At 41.8% G+C, this 15314-nt stretch overlaps 1 protein-coding gene across 2 annotated transcripts in view; it reads right to left on the reverse strand.

Annotated features, from left to right (window-relative positions):
• Positions 1-15314, reverse strand: part of MAP3K5 (mitogen-activated protein kinase kinase kinase 5) — a 269310-nt gene that overhangs the window by 133294 nt on the left and 120702 nt on the right. For both annotated transcript variants that reach the window (XM_073671312.1, XM_073671313.1), the window contains exons 5-6: positions 5570-5738; positions 4821-4927 (exon numbers count right to left, since the gene is read on the reverse strand). In XM_073671312.1, the coding sequence (XP_073527413.1) occupies positions 4821-4927; positions 5570-5738 (276 nt within the window). The remainder of the gene's footprint in view (positions 1-4820; positions 4928-5569; positions 5739-15314) is intronic.

The following is a 15314-nucleotide window of genomic DNA, read 5'->3' on the forward strand; positions in this document are numbered from 1 at the left end:
GCTCCTTAACATGTGCCACCCTGTTTTTAAAGGGACCAAAAGTAATTGGACAGATTAAATAATTGTAAATAAAATGTTCATTTCTAGTACTTGGTTGAAAACCCTTTGTTGGCAATGACTGCCTGAAGTCTCGAACTCATGGACATCACCAGATGCTGTGCTTCCTCCTTTTACACATACACACACAGTGCCTGGATAAATGATTCATACCCTGTGAACTTTTCCACAAACTTAAATGCATTTTATTGCCATTTTATATGATCTACCAAAACAAAGTAGCAAGTATTTGTGAAGTGTAAAGGAAATAATAGATAGTTTTCTAAATATTTTAAAAATATAACTCTGGCAATGACGAACCGCACTTCGGGTGGGCACATCTCCAGGGAGTTGCTGTTTATATTTAGTCAGGTATATATTTATTCTCATCTTTATGCCCAGCTCACATACATCCAACCAGTTATTCATTTGTTTCCACTGGGTACATGCATGCATGGCTATTCTTTATTCATAGAAAAGCCACTACCCGGCTTATTGATGTACGTCCACAGGGACAGCAAAGCACATTCATTACTCCTATTATGTAGCCATCTACCTTGTTGCAGTTTTGAGACATCAGTTATATATTGGGCAGGCATAATATACTGGTTTATACACATGGTTTCACACACAGCATATTATTGGCTTTACTGTACAGTTGGATCATATACAGTGAAGGAAATAATTATTTAATCCCTTGCTGTTTGCCCACTGACAAAGACATGAACAGTCTAGAATTTTAAGGGTAGGTTAATTTTAACATTGAGAGATAGAATATCCCTAAAAAAATTCAAGAAAATCACATTGTATAAATTAGATAAATTTATTTGCATTTTGCAGTGAGAAATAAGTATTTGATCCCCTACAAACCATTATGCGTTCTGGCTACTACAGACCAACTCGTTAACTGCATTAAAGACATAGTCACCTGTATAACAGACTCCTGTCCACAGACTCAATTAATTAGTCAGACTCTAACCTCTACAATATGGGCAAGACCAAAGAGCTTTCTAAGGATGTCAGGAACAAGATCATAGTAACAAAGAAAATGACGGCACTTCCACTACAAAAACTAGGTGTGAACAGGTGCTTACTAAGAGCAGCTACCTCCATATATAATGAACAAATAAAGTAGCACACTAACACTGAGTATATAGATATGAAATATGAATAGCATAACTGCTGTAGAAAATAGAAATAAATGAAAACATTTTTTGAAAAAATTTTTTAGCGCATGTAAATATGAAGTATGAAATATGAATAGCATTACTGCTGTAAATAAATGAGAAATCTTAGCGCATAAATTGGCCAATTCACGTGTACCTGACAGCCGCGGTAAGATATTTCATATCTATATACTCAGTGTTACAGCGTGCTACGTTATTTGTTCATTCAGGAACAAGATCATAGACCTGCACAAAGCTGGAATTGGCTACAAAACCATAAGTAAGATGCTGGGTGAGAAGGAGACAACTGTTGGTGCAATAGTAAGAAAATGGAAGAAATACAAAATGACTGTCAATCGACATTGATCTGGGGCACCATGCAAAATCTCACCTCGTAGGGTATCCTTGATCATGAGGAAGTTGAGAGATCCGCCTAAAACTACATGGGGGAACTTGTTAATGATCTCAAGGCAGTTGGGACCACAGTCGCCAAGAAAACCATTGGTAACACATTACGCCTTAAAGGTTTAAAATCTTGGTCGCGGAGAGATACTACTGCGCAAGCACAACTGGCGGTGCCATATTACTGCAGCTAAATTTCTTTTTCCGCCATCAAAATGGCGCCGCTAGCAAGCGATAGATGCTACTGTGCACGCGCAGGAGCCATTTTGCTGAAGGAAAAAGAAATGCGCCTGCAGAAATATAGCACCACTGGCCGCGCTTGCGCAGTAGCATCTCTCGGCAACCGAGAGATGCTACTGCGCATGCGCGGGCAGCGGGGCCATTTTGCTGTATGTAAATTTCAGGTTTGGAACACAAATTACGCAAGCAGCATTTAAAATAGTAGGGAGGTGACTGAAGGCACAGTGATCTGTCAGAAGGCAGACATTGGAATACATAAGCAGAGCACAAGATAAAGTTCCTCCCCAAAGCTCCTCCCCGAAGCACGAAAATCTGATTGTCTCAGAAATGAAAATAAAGATTATATAAGAACCACAGGATGGATTTCATCAACAAAGGTCTAATTTTACTCAGTGTAACGGCGCCCACCTAACAGTCTATGTGGTTTACTAAGCACAATCCTGCTGACAGGTGCGCTTTACATGATTCATTTTACTATGCAAATTCCTGGGAAATGGGTGAAAAATTCCAAGTGCTGTGAAACTGCAAAAAAAAAAATGCAATTCTGCCATTTTTTTTGTATTTTGTTTTTATGGAGTTCATTATAAGAGTCTATAAGACGCACTTTTTTCCTCCAAAATTTTGGAGGAAAGTGTGGGGGGGGTGCTTCTTCTAGTCCGATATACATAAATACTGTGGGTGGGGATGTGGGGGAAGCCACAGTGGTGGAGTAGTGGGGAACAGGAGGCAGCAGCAGACTACACTGTGCCCACTATTTAAGAAAATGAATATTCACTGATCCCCACGCCCGTGGGCATGGGGAGCAGTGAATATTAATTTTCCTTATTAACCGGCACACTGTGCCCGCAGCATGGCTCCTGGTATATATGGTACCCTTCATCCCTGTATGTATGGCCCCCTTCATCCAGGTATGCTCGACACCCCCTGATCCCCATCACGCTGCACAGAAAAAAAATACATTTTCACACTCACCTCCTCTCTCCTCCAGCGCTGTGCTCCGCTCTGTGCCGGAATAGTCACCGCTTCCCACACCGGGACTGCATGTGTGGGGAGCAGCGACCATTCATTCTCCCTAATAGCGCGCATGCTGCAGCCGCAGCGCGGCTCCTGCTGCGCTCGGCTGTCAGTGTGCCCGCTATTAAAGGCCATGAATATTCACCACACCCATGCAGCGTGACGGGGATCAGGGGGTGCCAAGCATACCAGGATGAGGGGCTATACATACAGGGATGAAGGGGGCTATGCATACAAGGATGAAGGGGGTCATGCACACAAGGATGAGGCATGAGGGGGGCCATACATACAGGGATGAAAAGTGCCATACATACAGGGATGAAGAATGAAGGTACCATACATACCAGGAAGAGGGATGAAGATGCCATACATACCAGGATGGGTGTGAGGGGGGCCATTCATAACAGGATGAAGGGTGCCATACATACCAGGAAGAGGGATGAGGGGGCCATGCATACCAGGATGGGGGATTGGGGTGCCATGCATATTAGGATGGGGATGAGGGCCACATATAACAGGAAGGAGGGGACCATATATACTAGGATGAGGGATATTAACAGAATTGGGGGACATTACCCCTATAACAGTGTCTGCAGTAGACCCCCTCCCCCTTAACAGGGCATCATGACCACATTTTTTGCTTACATTTTTTTTTCTATTTCCTCCTCTAAAACCTCGGTGTGTCTTATGGTCGGGTGCATCTTATAGTCCGAAAAATACGCTATGTAGTAAAAATTACCTAGCAACATGATTATCCAGGTCAAGTAATTTTTTTTAATTTCACATTGATGGTGTTATTTATGTGAAGGCTTGCTTTTTACCACCTGAGTGGACCATTTTGGAGTACAAATGACATTTTGATCACTTTTTGTTGTATTTTTTTGGGGGGGAGGTGGAGGGGGAAGGAGGAGGGAGTGCGCTCAGGAAAGAATGGCAGTTCTGGTGTTCTTTTATATTTTTATAGATCTGATTTTTTCAACATGATGATACCAAATATGTCTATTTTTTACATTTTTCAATTGTTTTTATTTTTCAAAAGGAAAAAATAGGGGCGTTTGAAACCTCGAAAGATATATATTTTTAAAACTTTTTTTCTTAAACTTTATTTCTTAAGACTTTCTGGGGGACTTGAACCTGTGATCATTTGATGACTTATATTATATACTGAAATACAAGTGTTACAGTTTAAAGTGAAATTGTGGCCTTTAGCAGGCCCCCACCTGCCATGCTAACTAATTGGTGGGGGGGGAAGAGGGGCGTGATGGGAGCTGGTTTGCAGCGGCAATTATGTAGTTTATACAGATTGACAGTGGCATTTAATTTTTTTAACTACAGCAATGGGAGCTATCTCCAGTCACTGCATCTGCAGTTACAGGCAGATGCTCAGCTCCTGAGCTGGCTTAAAACTTTCTGTAGCAACCAATGACATACATTTTCATCATAGATCGCTAAGTAATAAACATATATTCGCAAGTTTAATCTACAGCACGGATCAAAGTACGACAAGTCTATTTTTTTTTTTTTGTGTACAAATCGGTCCACAAAAAATAAAAAGGACATGTGAACATGCACATTTATAATAACCAGTCTGTGATATATCCACAAAAATAACAGATTGTTTTTAGGTACATGCACTGTTGTGTGAAAGAGACATAACATTTTACAAATATAAAGCCAAATTTACATTTTACATGACGATTTTATTTCATTGACATGTATTGTGCTGTAAAGGAATTGTTAAATGTACTCATAAAAATCCATATGGCTTCCATAAATCCAACACAGGCACATTTATTGAAGCTCTGCACCATGTTGTTATGGATAATTCTCCTTTATACAATAGTGAAACAGATCATCATTTAAGAAATAGTCAATGTAGAATTGGATCAAACTAAAAAAGGGATCAAAAAGTAACATTGATTGCTTCCAACTATGCAAAAGTCACCAGAAAATTATTCTCACCTGTTTAGGGCAAATGCGTAATGAAATTTCACATGGAGATGGGAGGACAAATCAAAGGTTGGCAGTCTTTCTAGCGTCTCCACTAGCTTTACAATGGAATCATAATCCTTTCCAGGTGAGGCATTCAGAAGAGAGGGGAAAAATAAATGCAATTACATAATGGTGACAAGCTAGTTTATATTGCTGCATACATATGATCACAGTGTGTGTGTATATTTACACACATGATCCACAAATAATACCTGGCTGGACAAATACACTTAACATTTTACGTTTATATTTTCTTCGGAGTAGTCTAAATGGCTCCTAAAGTAACAGGATTCTACACTGCATTAAGCAGTTTTCACATTGCGTTTAAACTTCATGTTTCGCAAGTCTATCAGGAGTTCCTTCATAATCATGTTTTTCGGAACCCATGATGAAGCATTTGAGTACAATGAAGCAAATGAAATCCAAAGTCTACAATTTTGGACTCCAAGTGTTCATCTTTGTAACTGGATACAATAGAGTAGCCTGGTAAATTGAATACTAGGGAATCTACTTGCCTCATTGTACTTAGTAGCTCTGTCAGGCATTCGATCTGCATTTTTTTTTTTTTTTTTAGAGAATACAGATAGCACCCCCAACAGAGTCATCAGCCTAAACACAATATGAACCCAGGCTTAAACACACATATGCCAGTGTCAGTATAATTAAGTTACAAACATAATTAAAGCACAAAACCACATTTAACAATAAGCTTTCAATACCTGAATGTCCCTATATGACAAGAGCAAATTTATAATGATATCCGGAGACAAAACTTCAATGTTATCTACACGATGTCGTATCCTTGTCAGCTCAACCGCCAACTCCTTTCCAGTGTATTTGTTGCGTGCGTGCCTAATGTCATTGAGGATGGCTTCTCGGAAGTACTGGCTATAATAGAGAAAAAAAACAACTGAGGGGAAAGATTTTTTTTAACCCAAAATGAACGTTTAATGATTGCACTGCTGGAAAACATTTCTACATGGATCTCCAGTTTGCAATGCGTATTTATGGTACACTGGCAATGTATACATATATACTAACACATTCAAAGACTTTAACAGCCAAATAATACCCTTTAACCCTAGAACGCATGACCATAAAAATCTACATTTTCACATACCTGGGGCCTTTTAGGCCCATGTGCAAATAACATGGAATAACTCAAACAAAAATGACAAACAGCTATATACCTGAGGAATACCTAGAGTTTCAAAATTCTAACTAAAGTAATCTTGCAGAAAATAGAAAACAATTAACAGGGCGGGCCTGCGAGGCTCCAGGTATGCGTTCTAGTGTTAAGGACATTCCAAAGTCACAATTTAACAATTGTATAGGGTTTGACAAAGTTGCTCGTTAAGTACTGGAGGGGAGATATGTAGCACAGAGATTATTAGCTTCAATGATATAAACATGGGAAAAATGTTCCAGCACACAAACTGATAAGGGGTTAATCAGCCATGTTTAGTGCTAGGGTGAATAAATACTTGCAGAGAGGGAGGAGGTCAGAGCATAAAATCCCAGCCTTTCAGAGCATTTGGTGTGGGGTGGGCCTGGAGGTGAAAGCTCAGTTGTTCATATGAAGGAAAGATTAACCTTGAGTTGTTTGTTCCTGAAGCGGGCGGTTACGCGTAGCAACAAAGACTGTGCCACCAGTTTTGTTTTTCCTGTTAGGTCGGGAAGGTCGTGTTTGTTTTTGCTAACATTGCCATGGTTTATGCAGTGCTCTTAATAAACCCAGCAGATGATTTAAAGAGACAGTGTTCCTGTGTCTACCTCTATGTGCATCCAAGTGAGCAGATTTACCACAGGGGACACAGTTGCACAACTACAAGTTTAGAATGGTCCTGCTGAAAGTAAATACTGAAAAAGGTATGAAATTAGACTTATGGAAATGACGAGTCCAAATGTTTTTAAACAGATTTTTTTTTTTTAATGTTGCAGATTTTTGGAGGCTTTTAATGTTGCAGATTTACTGCATCATTTCTGCACCTATTAAAGTAAATTAGATTACTTGCATTTTTCAGTGCGTTTTTAGCACGTTTTTTGACCCTGCATCTTTTCCCTCGTATTGGTGTGTCACGATTTAACCAAAAGTTGCTATGCATTTGTCTTTTAATCATACTGACACACAAAAAATTGAATAAAAATCAATCAAAAAGTCATATGTAGAAAACAATGGTATAAATGAAAACGGTAATCCGTCCAGCAAAAAACAAGCACTTATATGGCTCATTTGGCAAAAAAATAAAGTTATAGCTCTCAGAATATGGCGATGCAAAAACTCATTTTTGTATAATATTGTCTTTAGTCTGTAAAAGTAGCAAAGCAAAAAAAAAAACAACAACTATATACCGTATTTTTCAGACTATAAAACACTTTTTTTCTCCAAAATTTGGAAGAAAGTGGGGGGTGCATCTTATAGTCGGGATGACACATATCGAACTGTGGATGGTGGGGTGGGGCGGCGAAAGTGCGCACTGTCAGTCGCAGCCACCAGCTTCCTGCAGCAGCTCAGCGATCCTGTGTGCCCGCTATTAGAGAGTATGAATATCCACTCCTCTCCACTCCACTCCACTCCCATGGGCGTGGAGGAGTGAATATTAATTCTCTTTAACACTGCGGCTGACAGTGTGCGCTATTAAAGAAATTAATATTCACTCCACTCCACGCCCATGGCCCCGGCGTGGAGAGAAGTGAATAACCCGGCAGCTGACCTCAGCTTGTGAGGGCGCATGGCAGTGACATCATGTGCTGCTACAGACTGAGATCAGCTGCTGCAGCAGAACAGGACTCAGCGTTGAAGCAGAGGAGAGGCGAGTAGAATCCTTTTTTTCATGTGTGCAGTGATGTGGAGCCATGGATACCAGGATGGGGGCCATGCATACCAGGATGCGGATGGGTGGGCCATGCATACCAGGATGGAGGATGGGTGGGCCATGCATACCAGGATGGAGGATGAGGAGCCCATGCATACCAGGATGGGGGATGAGGGGACCATGCATACCAGGATGGGGAATGAGGGGACCATGCATACCAGGATGGGGAATGAGGGGACCATGCATACTAGGATGGGGAATGAGGGGACCATGCATACCAGGATGGGGAATGAGGGGACCATGCATACCAGGATGGGGAATGAGGGGACCATGCATACCAGGATGGGAATGAGGGGGCCATGCACATATACCAAGATGGGGATGCGGGGGCCATACTTACCTATCTATCTCTATCTATCCATCTATCAGGATGGGGGAATATGTAGTAGGATGGGGAGAAGTATATATCAAGATGGTGGATATTAGTACAGAATTGGGGTACATTACCCCTATAACAGTGTCAGCAGCAGACCTCCCCCCCATAACAGTGCATCATGACCACATTTTTTTTCGTGCATTTTTTCCCTATTTTCCTCCTCTAAAACCTAGGTGCGTCTTATAGTCACAAAACCACGGTAAATCAGGTATAGATGCAATTGTACTGATTCGACGAAAAAATTGGTCTTATCACTTTTAAGCATGGTGAATCCCACAAAAAATAAATAAATAACTGAATTGCTGGTTTTTGTTTATTCCGCATCTGACAAATCTGATTTAAAAACAATCAAAAAATATTTTGTGCCCAAAAATGGTACCAAAAAAAAAAAAAAATAAAAAAATCGGTAACTCTTCAAGCAAAAATTAAGCCCTCATGCAGCTTTGTTTGCCAAAAAATAAAAGAGTTACAGCTCTCAGAATATGGTGATGAAACCATATATATATATATTTTTTTAAAGCATTTTTACTGTGTGATGGCAGCAAAACATAAAGAAATATATAAATCTGGTATCATTGTAATCACACGGACCAGAAGAATACAGCAGTCTTAGCACTTATACCGCAAGGTGAACTGAGCAAAAATAAAAATAAGAACTATTCTTGTACTGCTGTCTATTTGTTCATTGTGCATCCCAAAATTTGGAATAAGGTTGAGCACTTACACCGGGGTTTCTGTGTAAATCCCAAAAAATGCGATTCAGATGAAACCCCCAACGGAAACCATTCACTTATGAGGCACATGGAGTCTCTTTGGACTCGGTCTATTCACTGATCCGGCAGTGTCCCATTATTTTAGGAGTCTTTTCAGAGCATAAGTGTGGTGGACCACAGATCTGTTCACGCTTAAAAATATGCATACCATTGGAACAGATACCAAATGGAGGCCAAAGTGACTCCATCTGCCTCATTATAGTTAGTGGTCCCGTTGGGGGATTCGTCTGAATCTGATTTTTATAGGATTAACACGGAAACCCCGACGTAAGTGCTCAGTGTAGAACACAAGAATGTGAACCTAGCCTTATACTGAAAGCGATCAAAAAAATGTTATGTACCCCAAAATGTTAGCAATAAAAACCCTAACTTATCAATCACAAAACCAGCCCCTGACTCAGGTCCATCATCTGTCTCTGGAAATATAGGGGCTCCCATGTTACTGGTAGAACAAAGACTATGGAAAAGTGACACGGTTCCCATCCATAGGCGGATTATAATGAGGACAATATGGGCTACCGCCCGGGGCCCTGAGGTTCCAGGGGGCCCATGAATTGCTCCCATTATAATGCACATTTTTTTCGGTCACCGCCGCGCTGGCCGAAGGTTTAGATGATCACCGCTGCGGGCCCGCAGCTGTAGGCGGTTTGAATCATACTGTGTCGCCCCGCCCTACCAGTGCCACATGACGCTCCCATCTGGCGGCCGCCGCTGTATATTCACTAGCATGGGCGTGCAGTTTAAATGCTGTTGGTACCGCCCTGTCTGACGTCATGTGGCAGGGCGGTCCCAACAACATTTAAATTTCCCGCCGGCGCTAGTGCATATACAGGGCTGCGTGATGCAGCCAACGTGTCTGTGAGTGGCTGGTTTGAACTTTGGACCGCCCTGCCACATGACGTCAAGCAGGGCGGTCCCAAAGTTCAAAGCAGCCACTCACAGACACGCTGCATCACGCAGCAGCTCCCATCCGGCCAGCTGCAGATCCACCGGGGCGGGCAGTTTGAATGATGCTGGGACCGCCCTGCCACATGACGTCAGGCAGGGCCCAGCATACACAGGGGCGCGGCATACAGGCAGACAGTGGAGGGGGGGGGGCCCAGACCGCTCCCCCAGCAGCGGCGCACGGCCGCTACTTCTTCTTCGGCCGGGCCAGCACTGCAGCAGTTAACTTCCCTGTGCTGGCTCGGCCGCGTCACAGCTAGGAGACACGGCCCTGTGTGCGGCAGTGTCTCCTAGCTGTGACGTCACGCAGTGCGCGCCCGGCCTGCACTGCTGCAGCCTGCATCAGAGAGGAGAAGGAGGACTGGAACGGAGAGGAGCAAGAGGACTGGAGCCGAGCCGGGGGATGGTGAGAGTGTGTGTGTGTGTGTGTGTGTGTGTGTGTGTGCGCGCGCAGGCAGACATAATTGTGTGATGTCTGTTTATATGTATTTTTGTGTTTCAAATGTGTTTATGCGTGTATGTATGTGTATGTCTGTATATGTTTGTGTTGTGTGTGTGCGTGACTACGTGCAGCCTCCTGCTGAGTATAGACGGCGCCGTGCAGCCTCCCGCTGTACCTAGGGGGCGCCGTGCGGCCTACCGCTGTACCTAGGGGGCGCTGTGCGGCCTCCCGCTGTGTATAGATGGCACCGTGCGACCCCCTGCTGTGTATAGATGGCACCGTGCGACCCCCCGCTGTGTATAGATGGCACCGTGCGGCCTCCCGCTGTGTATAGATGGCACCGTGCGGCCCCCTGCTGTGTATAGATGGCACCGTGCGGCCCCCTGCTGTGTATAGATGGCACCGTGCGGCCTCCCGCTGTGTATAGATGGCACCGTGCGGCCTCCAGCTGTGTATAGATGGCACCGTGCGGCCTCCCGCTGAGTATAGATGGCTACGTGTGCTCCATATTAAGTCATACAATTAATGTAAGGCTATTTTTTAATTTTATTCTTTTTTTTTTTACAAGTACTATGGTACCCGGGTCGGGAGGAGAGTCTCCTCTTCTCCAAACTCGGGTACCATCTGCACACTGAAACGCATGGATTCTGCATGTACAGATGCAGTGATGCGGATTCCATGCGTTTCAGTTCAGACCTTCAGGTTTTTTCTTTGCAGTCAGTATGCTTTAGTGCATATAAAAGGGTGTGGCCGCCATTTGTCTGGGCTGAGACGCTCATTCTGCTTCGGCTTTATGCTTACACCAGGGATCCAGTCTCTCTGCCCTTGTCCATATGTATGTCACTTGACAAATGGTAAGGTTTTTAATATTAGAGTTAGGACTGTCCCATAAGGGTTGCCGTGAAGTGGCGGGATGGCTTTCACATTATTTTGATCAAAATTATGTTAACTAAATACCCTTTATTATTTATTATCATTTTTGCACTGTGCGATTTATACATTTACTTTCTGTTATTTGGGTATTTTTCTTGTCTTTGGTTTCTCTCTGTTTAATGGCCTTGTGTGAACATGCATTTACATTTTGCATGCACGTCAACTTACGTTTCAGTTCAGACCTTCAGGTTTTTTCCTTATATATACATACTGTATGAGAAAGTCCTGAGAAAACCAGTACAAGTAAGAGTAGAAAATATCCCAAAAGAAAAAGGGAGGAGCCACACAACCTGCAGATGATAAATGTGCATGAATAAATTTTCAATACACTTCACTCGATCCCTGGTTAAATAGAGAGGAACTTTTTGACGCCTTTCGCTGCATTAATTCTTCCTCAATTGAGTACACCCACTACTCTGATACCCATAAATCATTTGCCCGAATTGACCTACTCTTAACTGATATCCATACACTTCAAAACATTAAATCTGTTAATATCCTTTCCAGGTCGTGGTCTGACCACTCGCCGATCATTTTCGAAGTCACCCATGGCCCCACCCACTCTGTAAAAAAGCTCTGGCGAGCAAACTCTTACCTATTCCACCACCCACAATATAGAGAAGCAATACAAAATTCTATAAATCTTTATTTTCAGGAGAACGACTTAGAAAACATCGCAATTTCAACCATCTGGGCCGCTCATAAAGCAGTAATAAGAGGAGACCTAATTCAACTCAACTCTAGACTAAAACGCGACATTAAAAATTCTGAAAACATTATTAAAAAAAATCAAAAACTTAAGAGATCCAACTAGAAATGTCCCCTAATGATAAAACTCACACATAAATCCTTCAATTGAGAGTTCAACTAAAGAATCTGCTAACATCTGAATATGACAAATACATCCGTACTATCAAAAGCAATTTCCACAACTGCATGGACAAACCATCTAAACTTTTTGCCAACAAAATTAAGATTCATAGACACAAAACTAGAATCCTCAAAATCAAAGATAAGCAAAACTTAATACATAAAAACCTGAAAGACATCTCAAATGTGTTTGCCAGTTTCTATAGAAAGCTCTATAATCTGAAAGAAGACCAAACAGAAATCTCTCCCTCAAAGTCTGACATAGACAAATTCCTAGACTCTATCCAACTCCCCTCTCTTTCAAACGAAGACTTGAACTTTCTCAATTCCCCCTTTACTGAAACAGAAATTTTGGCGACAATCAATTCATTAGCAAAATGCAAATCTCCCGGCCCAGACGGCTTACAGAACGAATATTACCTAAACTTTAAAAACGCTCTTGGTCCCTTCCTTACTAAACTTATCAACTCCACTACATGCCAAGACGCCTTCCCAGCAGAAATGCAGGAGGCAATAATCACGGTGATATCCAAAAACAAGGGTGACACCAAGAATGTCAGCAATTACCGCCCTATCTCACTTCTAAATACAGACCTAAAAATGATAGCCAAAACTATTACCTCAAGACTTCAAAAAATCTCCCCTAGGCTTCTTCAAAAAGATCAAGTGGGATTTATCCCTGGAAGGGGAATGTCTGATGCTACTAGACGTGCCATTAATCTGCTATCCTATATTGAAAAAATTAAACCTCCCGCCCTGGTGGTCACTGTCGACGCAGAAAAAGTGTTCGCCACAGTCCACTGGGGCTTCCTCTTTCAAACTCTTAAATGCTATCACATCTCTCTATTCTTGCCCCTCAGCAAAAATTCTGACCAACAATGTTCTGTCAGATGGAATTGCACTTACCAATGGCACGAGGCAAGGTTGTCCCCTTTCTTCCACCCTTTTCGATCTCTATATAGAACCTCTGGCTGAGAAAATTCGAGCAAATCCCCTAATAAGTGGTATCCAGATACATCAGAGACAATACAAAATGTCATTGTTCGCATATGATATTCTTATAACTCTTTCAAACCCACTTAACTCAATTAGAAATCTACTGGACACAATTAAACACTTCTCCAAAATTTCATATTACAAAATAAATTTGACTAAAACCCAAGTCCTCCACCTAAACCTTGATCCACAAATCTTGGAAACTCTTAAAATGGAGTTTGAACTATCCTGAGAAAATAATAATATCAGCTATCTTGGAATAAAACTCACCAAACGATTAACATTAATCATAGACACAAATTTAAATGATATTTACAAAACCATACAGATCGACATTATGCATATAGCTAAACTAGAAGTCTCCTGGCTTGGCAAAATTAATGCCTACAAAATGAGCCTTTTACCAAAACTCCTATACATCTTTAGATCTATCCCTTTATTAATCCCGAAGAAGTGGCTACAAATATTTCATACACAGCTGGTCACCTTTACCTGGGCTAAAAAAGAAACTTAGGGTAGCTAGCTCTGTCCTAGAAAAGAACAAAAAAAGAGGTGGACTCGCCTTGCCCAACTTAACTGCCTACTACCACGCCACCTTAGTCAAACTAAGCCAGAATTGGTGGGCAGAAAAAGAAAAGCCGACCTGGATAGCCCTAGAAGAACCTTTGAAACCCAGTGGCAGACTTAGCCTAATCACCCTCTCCTACTTATGAGACAAAACTAAGAGACTTCCAGAAGAAATCACAGTTAAATCTGTAATTCTCTCTTGGAGATTACTACTAAAACTGTCTCACAAAAGCTACCCCACGGTTTCTCCAGCCTGGATAGTTGTAGATATTCTTGAACTGTTATCCTCAAGAATCAAACTAGATTCATGGAAGAAATTAGGCATTAAATTTATCTCAGATATAATGGATGACAAGAAACAACTCATAACTTTTCAATCTCTTAGAGATAAATTCAAACTCAACATTCTAGAAGAAAACACATGGAAGAAGATTCAAAACATCCTCAACTCTCACAACCTAAACTTTTTTCTCCCTCAAAATCTAGCTCAGATGTTCAAATACCCACAAACTCCCCTTTTCTGGAAAACTGGTCAAATATATCAGAACTTCAACCAAGACACTCACTTTCCACATACAACAAATATAGAAGCATGGAAAAAAGAATTAAGTATAGAAATTACGACCGATCTTCTGCACAAAGTCTTCGAATCCATCTACAGTGGTGGCCAAAAGTATTGGCACCCCTGCAATTCTGTCAGATGATACTCAGTTTCTTCCTGAAAATGATTGCAATCACAAATTCTTTGGTATTATCTTCATTTAATTTGTCTTCAATGAAAAAACACAAAGAATTGTCCTAAAGCCAAATTGGATATAATTCCACACCAAACCTAAAAAAGGGGGTGGACAAAAGTATTGGCACCCTTTGAAAAATCATGTGATGCTTCTCTAATTCGTGTAATTAACAGCACCTGTAACTTACCTGTGGCACCTAACAGGTGTTGGCAATAACTAAATCACACTTGCAGCCAGTTAACATGGATTAAAGTTGACTCAACCTCTGTCCTGTGTCCTTCTGTGTACCACATTGAGCATGGAGAAAAGAAAGAAGAACAAAGAACTGTCTGAGGACTTGAGAAACCAAATTGTGAGGAAGCATGAGCAATCTCAAGGCTACAAGTCCATCTCCAAAGACATGAATGTTCCTCTGTCTTCTGTGCGCAGTGTCATCAAGAAGTTTAAAGCCCATGGCACTGTGGCAAACCTCCCTAGATGTGGACGAAAAAGAAAAATTGACGAGAGATTTCAATGCAAGATTGTGCGGATGGTGGATAAAGAACCTCGATTAACATCCAAACAAGTCCAAGCTGCCCCGCAGTCCGAGGGTACAACAGTGTCAACCCGTACTATCCGTCGGCGTCTGAATGAAAAGGGACTGTATGGTAGGATACCCAGGAAGACCCCACTTCTTACCCCGAGACATAAAAAAGCCAGGCTGGAGTTTGCCAAAACTTACCTGAGAAAGCCTAAAACGTTTTGGAAGAATGTTCTCTGGTCAGAGGAGACAAAAGTAGAGCTTTTTGGGAAAAAGCATCAACATAGAGTGTACAGGAAAAAAAAAAAGGCATTCAAAGAAAAGAACACGGTCCCTACAGTCAAACATGGAGGAGGTTCCCTGATGTTTTGGGATTGCTTTGCTGCCTCTGGCACTGAACAGCTTGACCGTGTGCATGGCATTATGAAG

The sequence above is a fragment of the Phyllobates terribilis genome, unplaced genomic scaffold, assembly GCF_046119375.1.
Source record: "Phyllobates terribilis strain yellow unplaced genomic scaffold, ASM4611937v1 Scaffold_3__8_contigs__length_932513732, whole genome shotgun sequence".
Lineage (NCBI taxonomy): Eukaryota > Metazoa > Chordata > Amphibia > Anura > Dendrobatidae > Phyllobates > Phyllobates terribilis.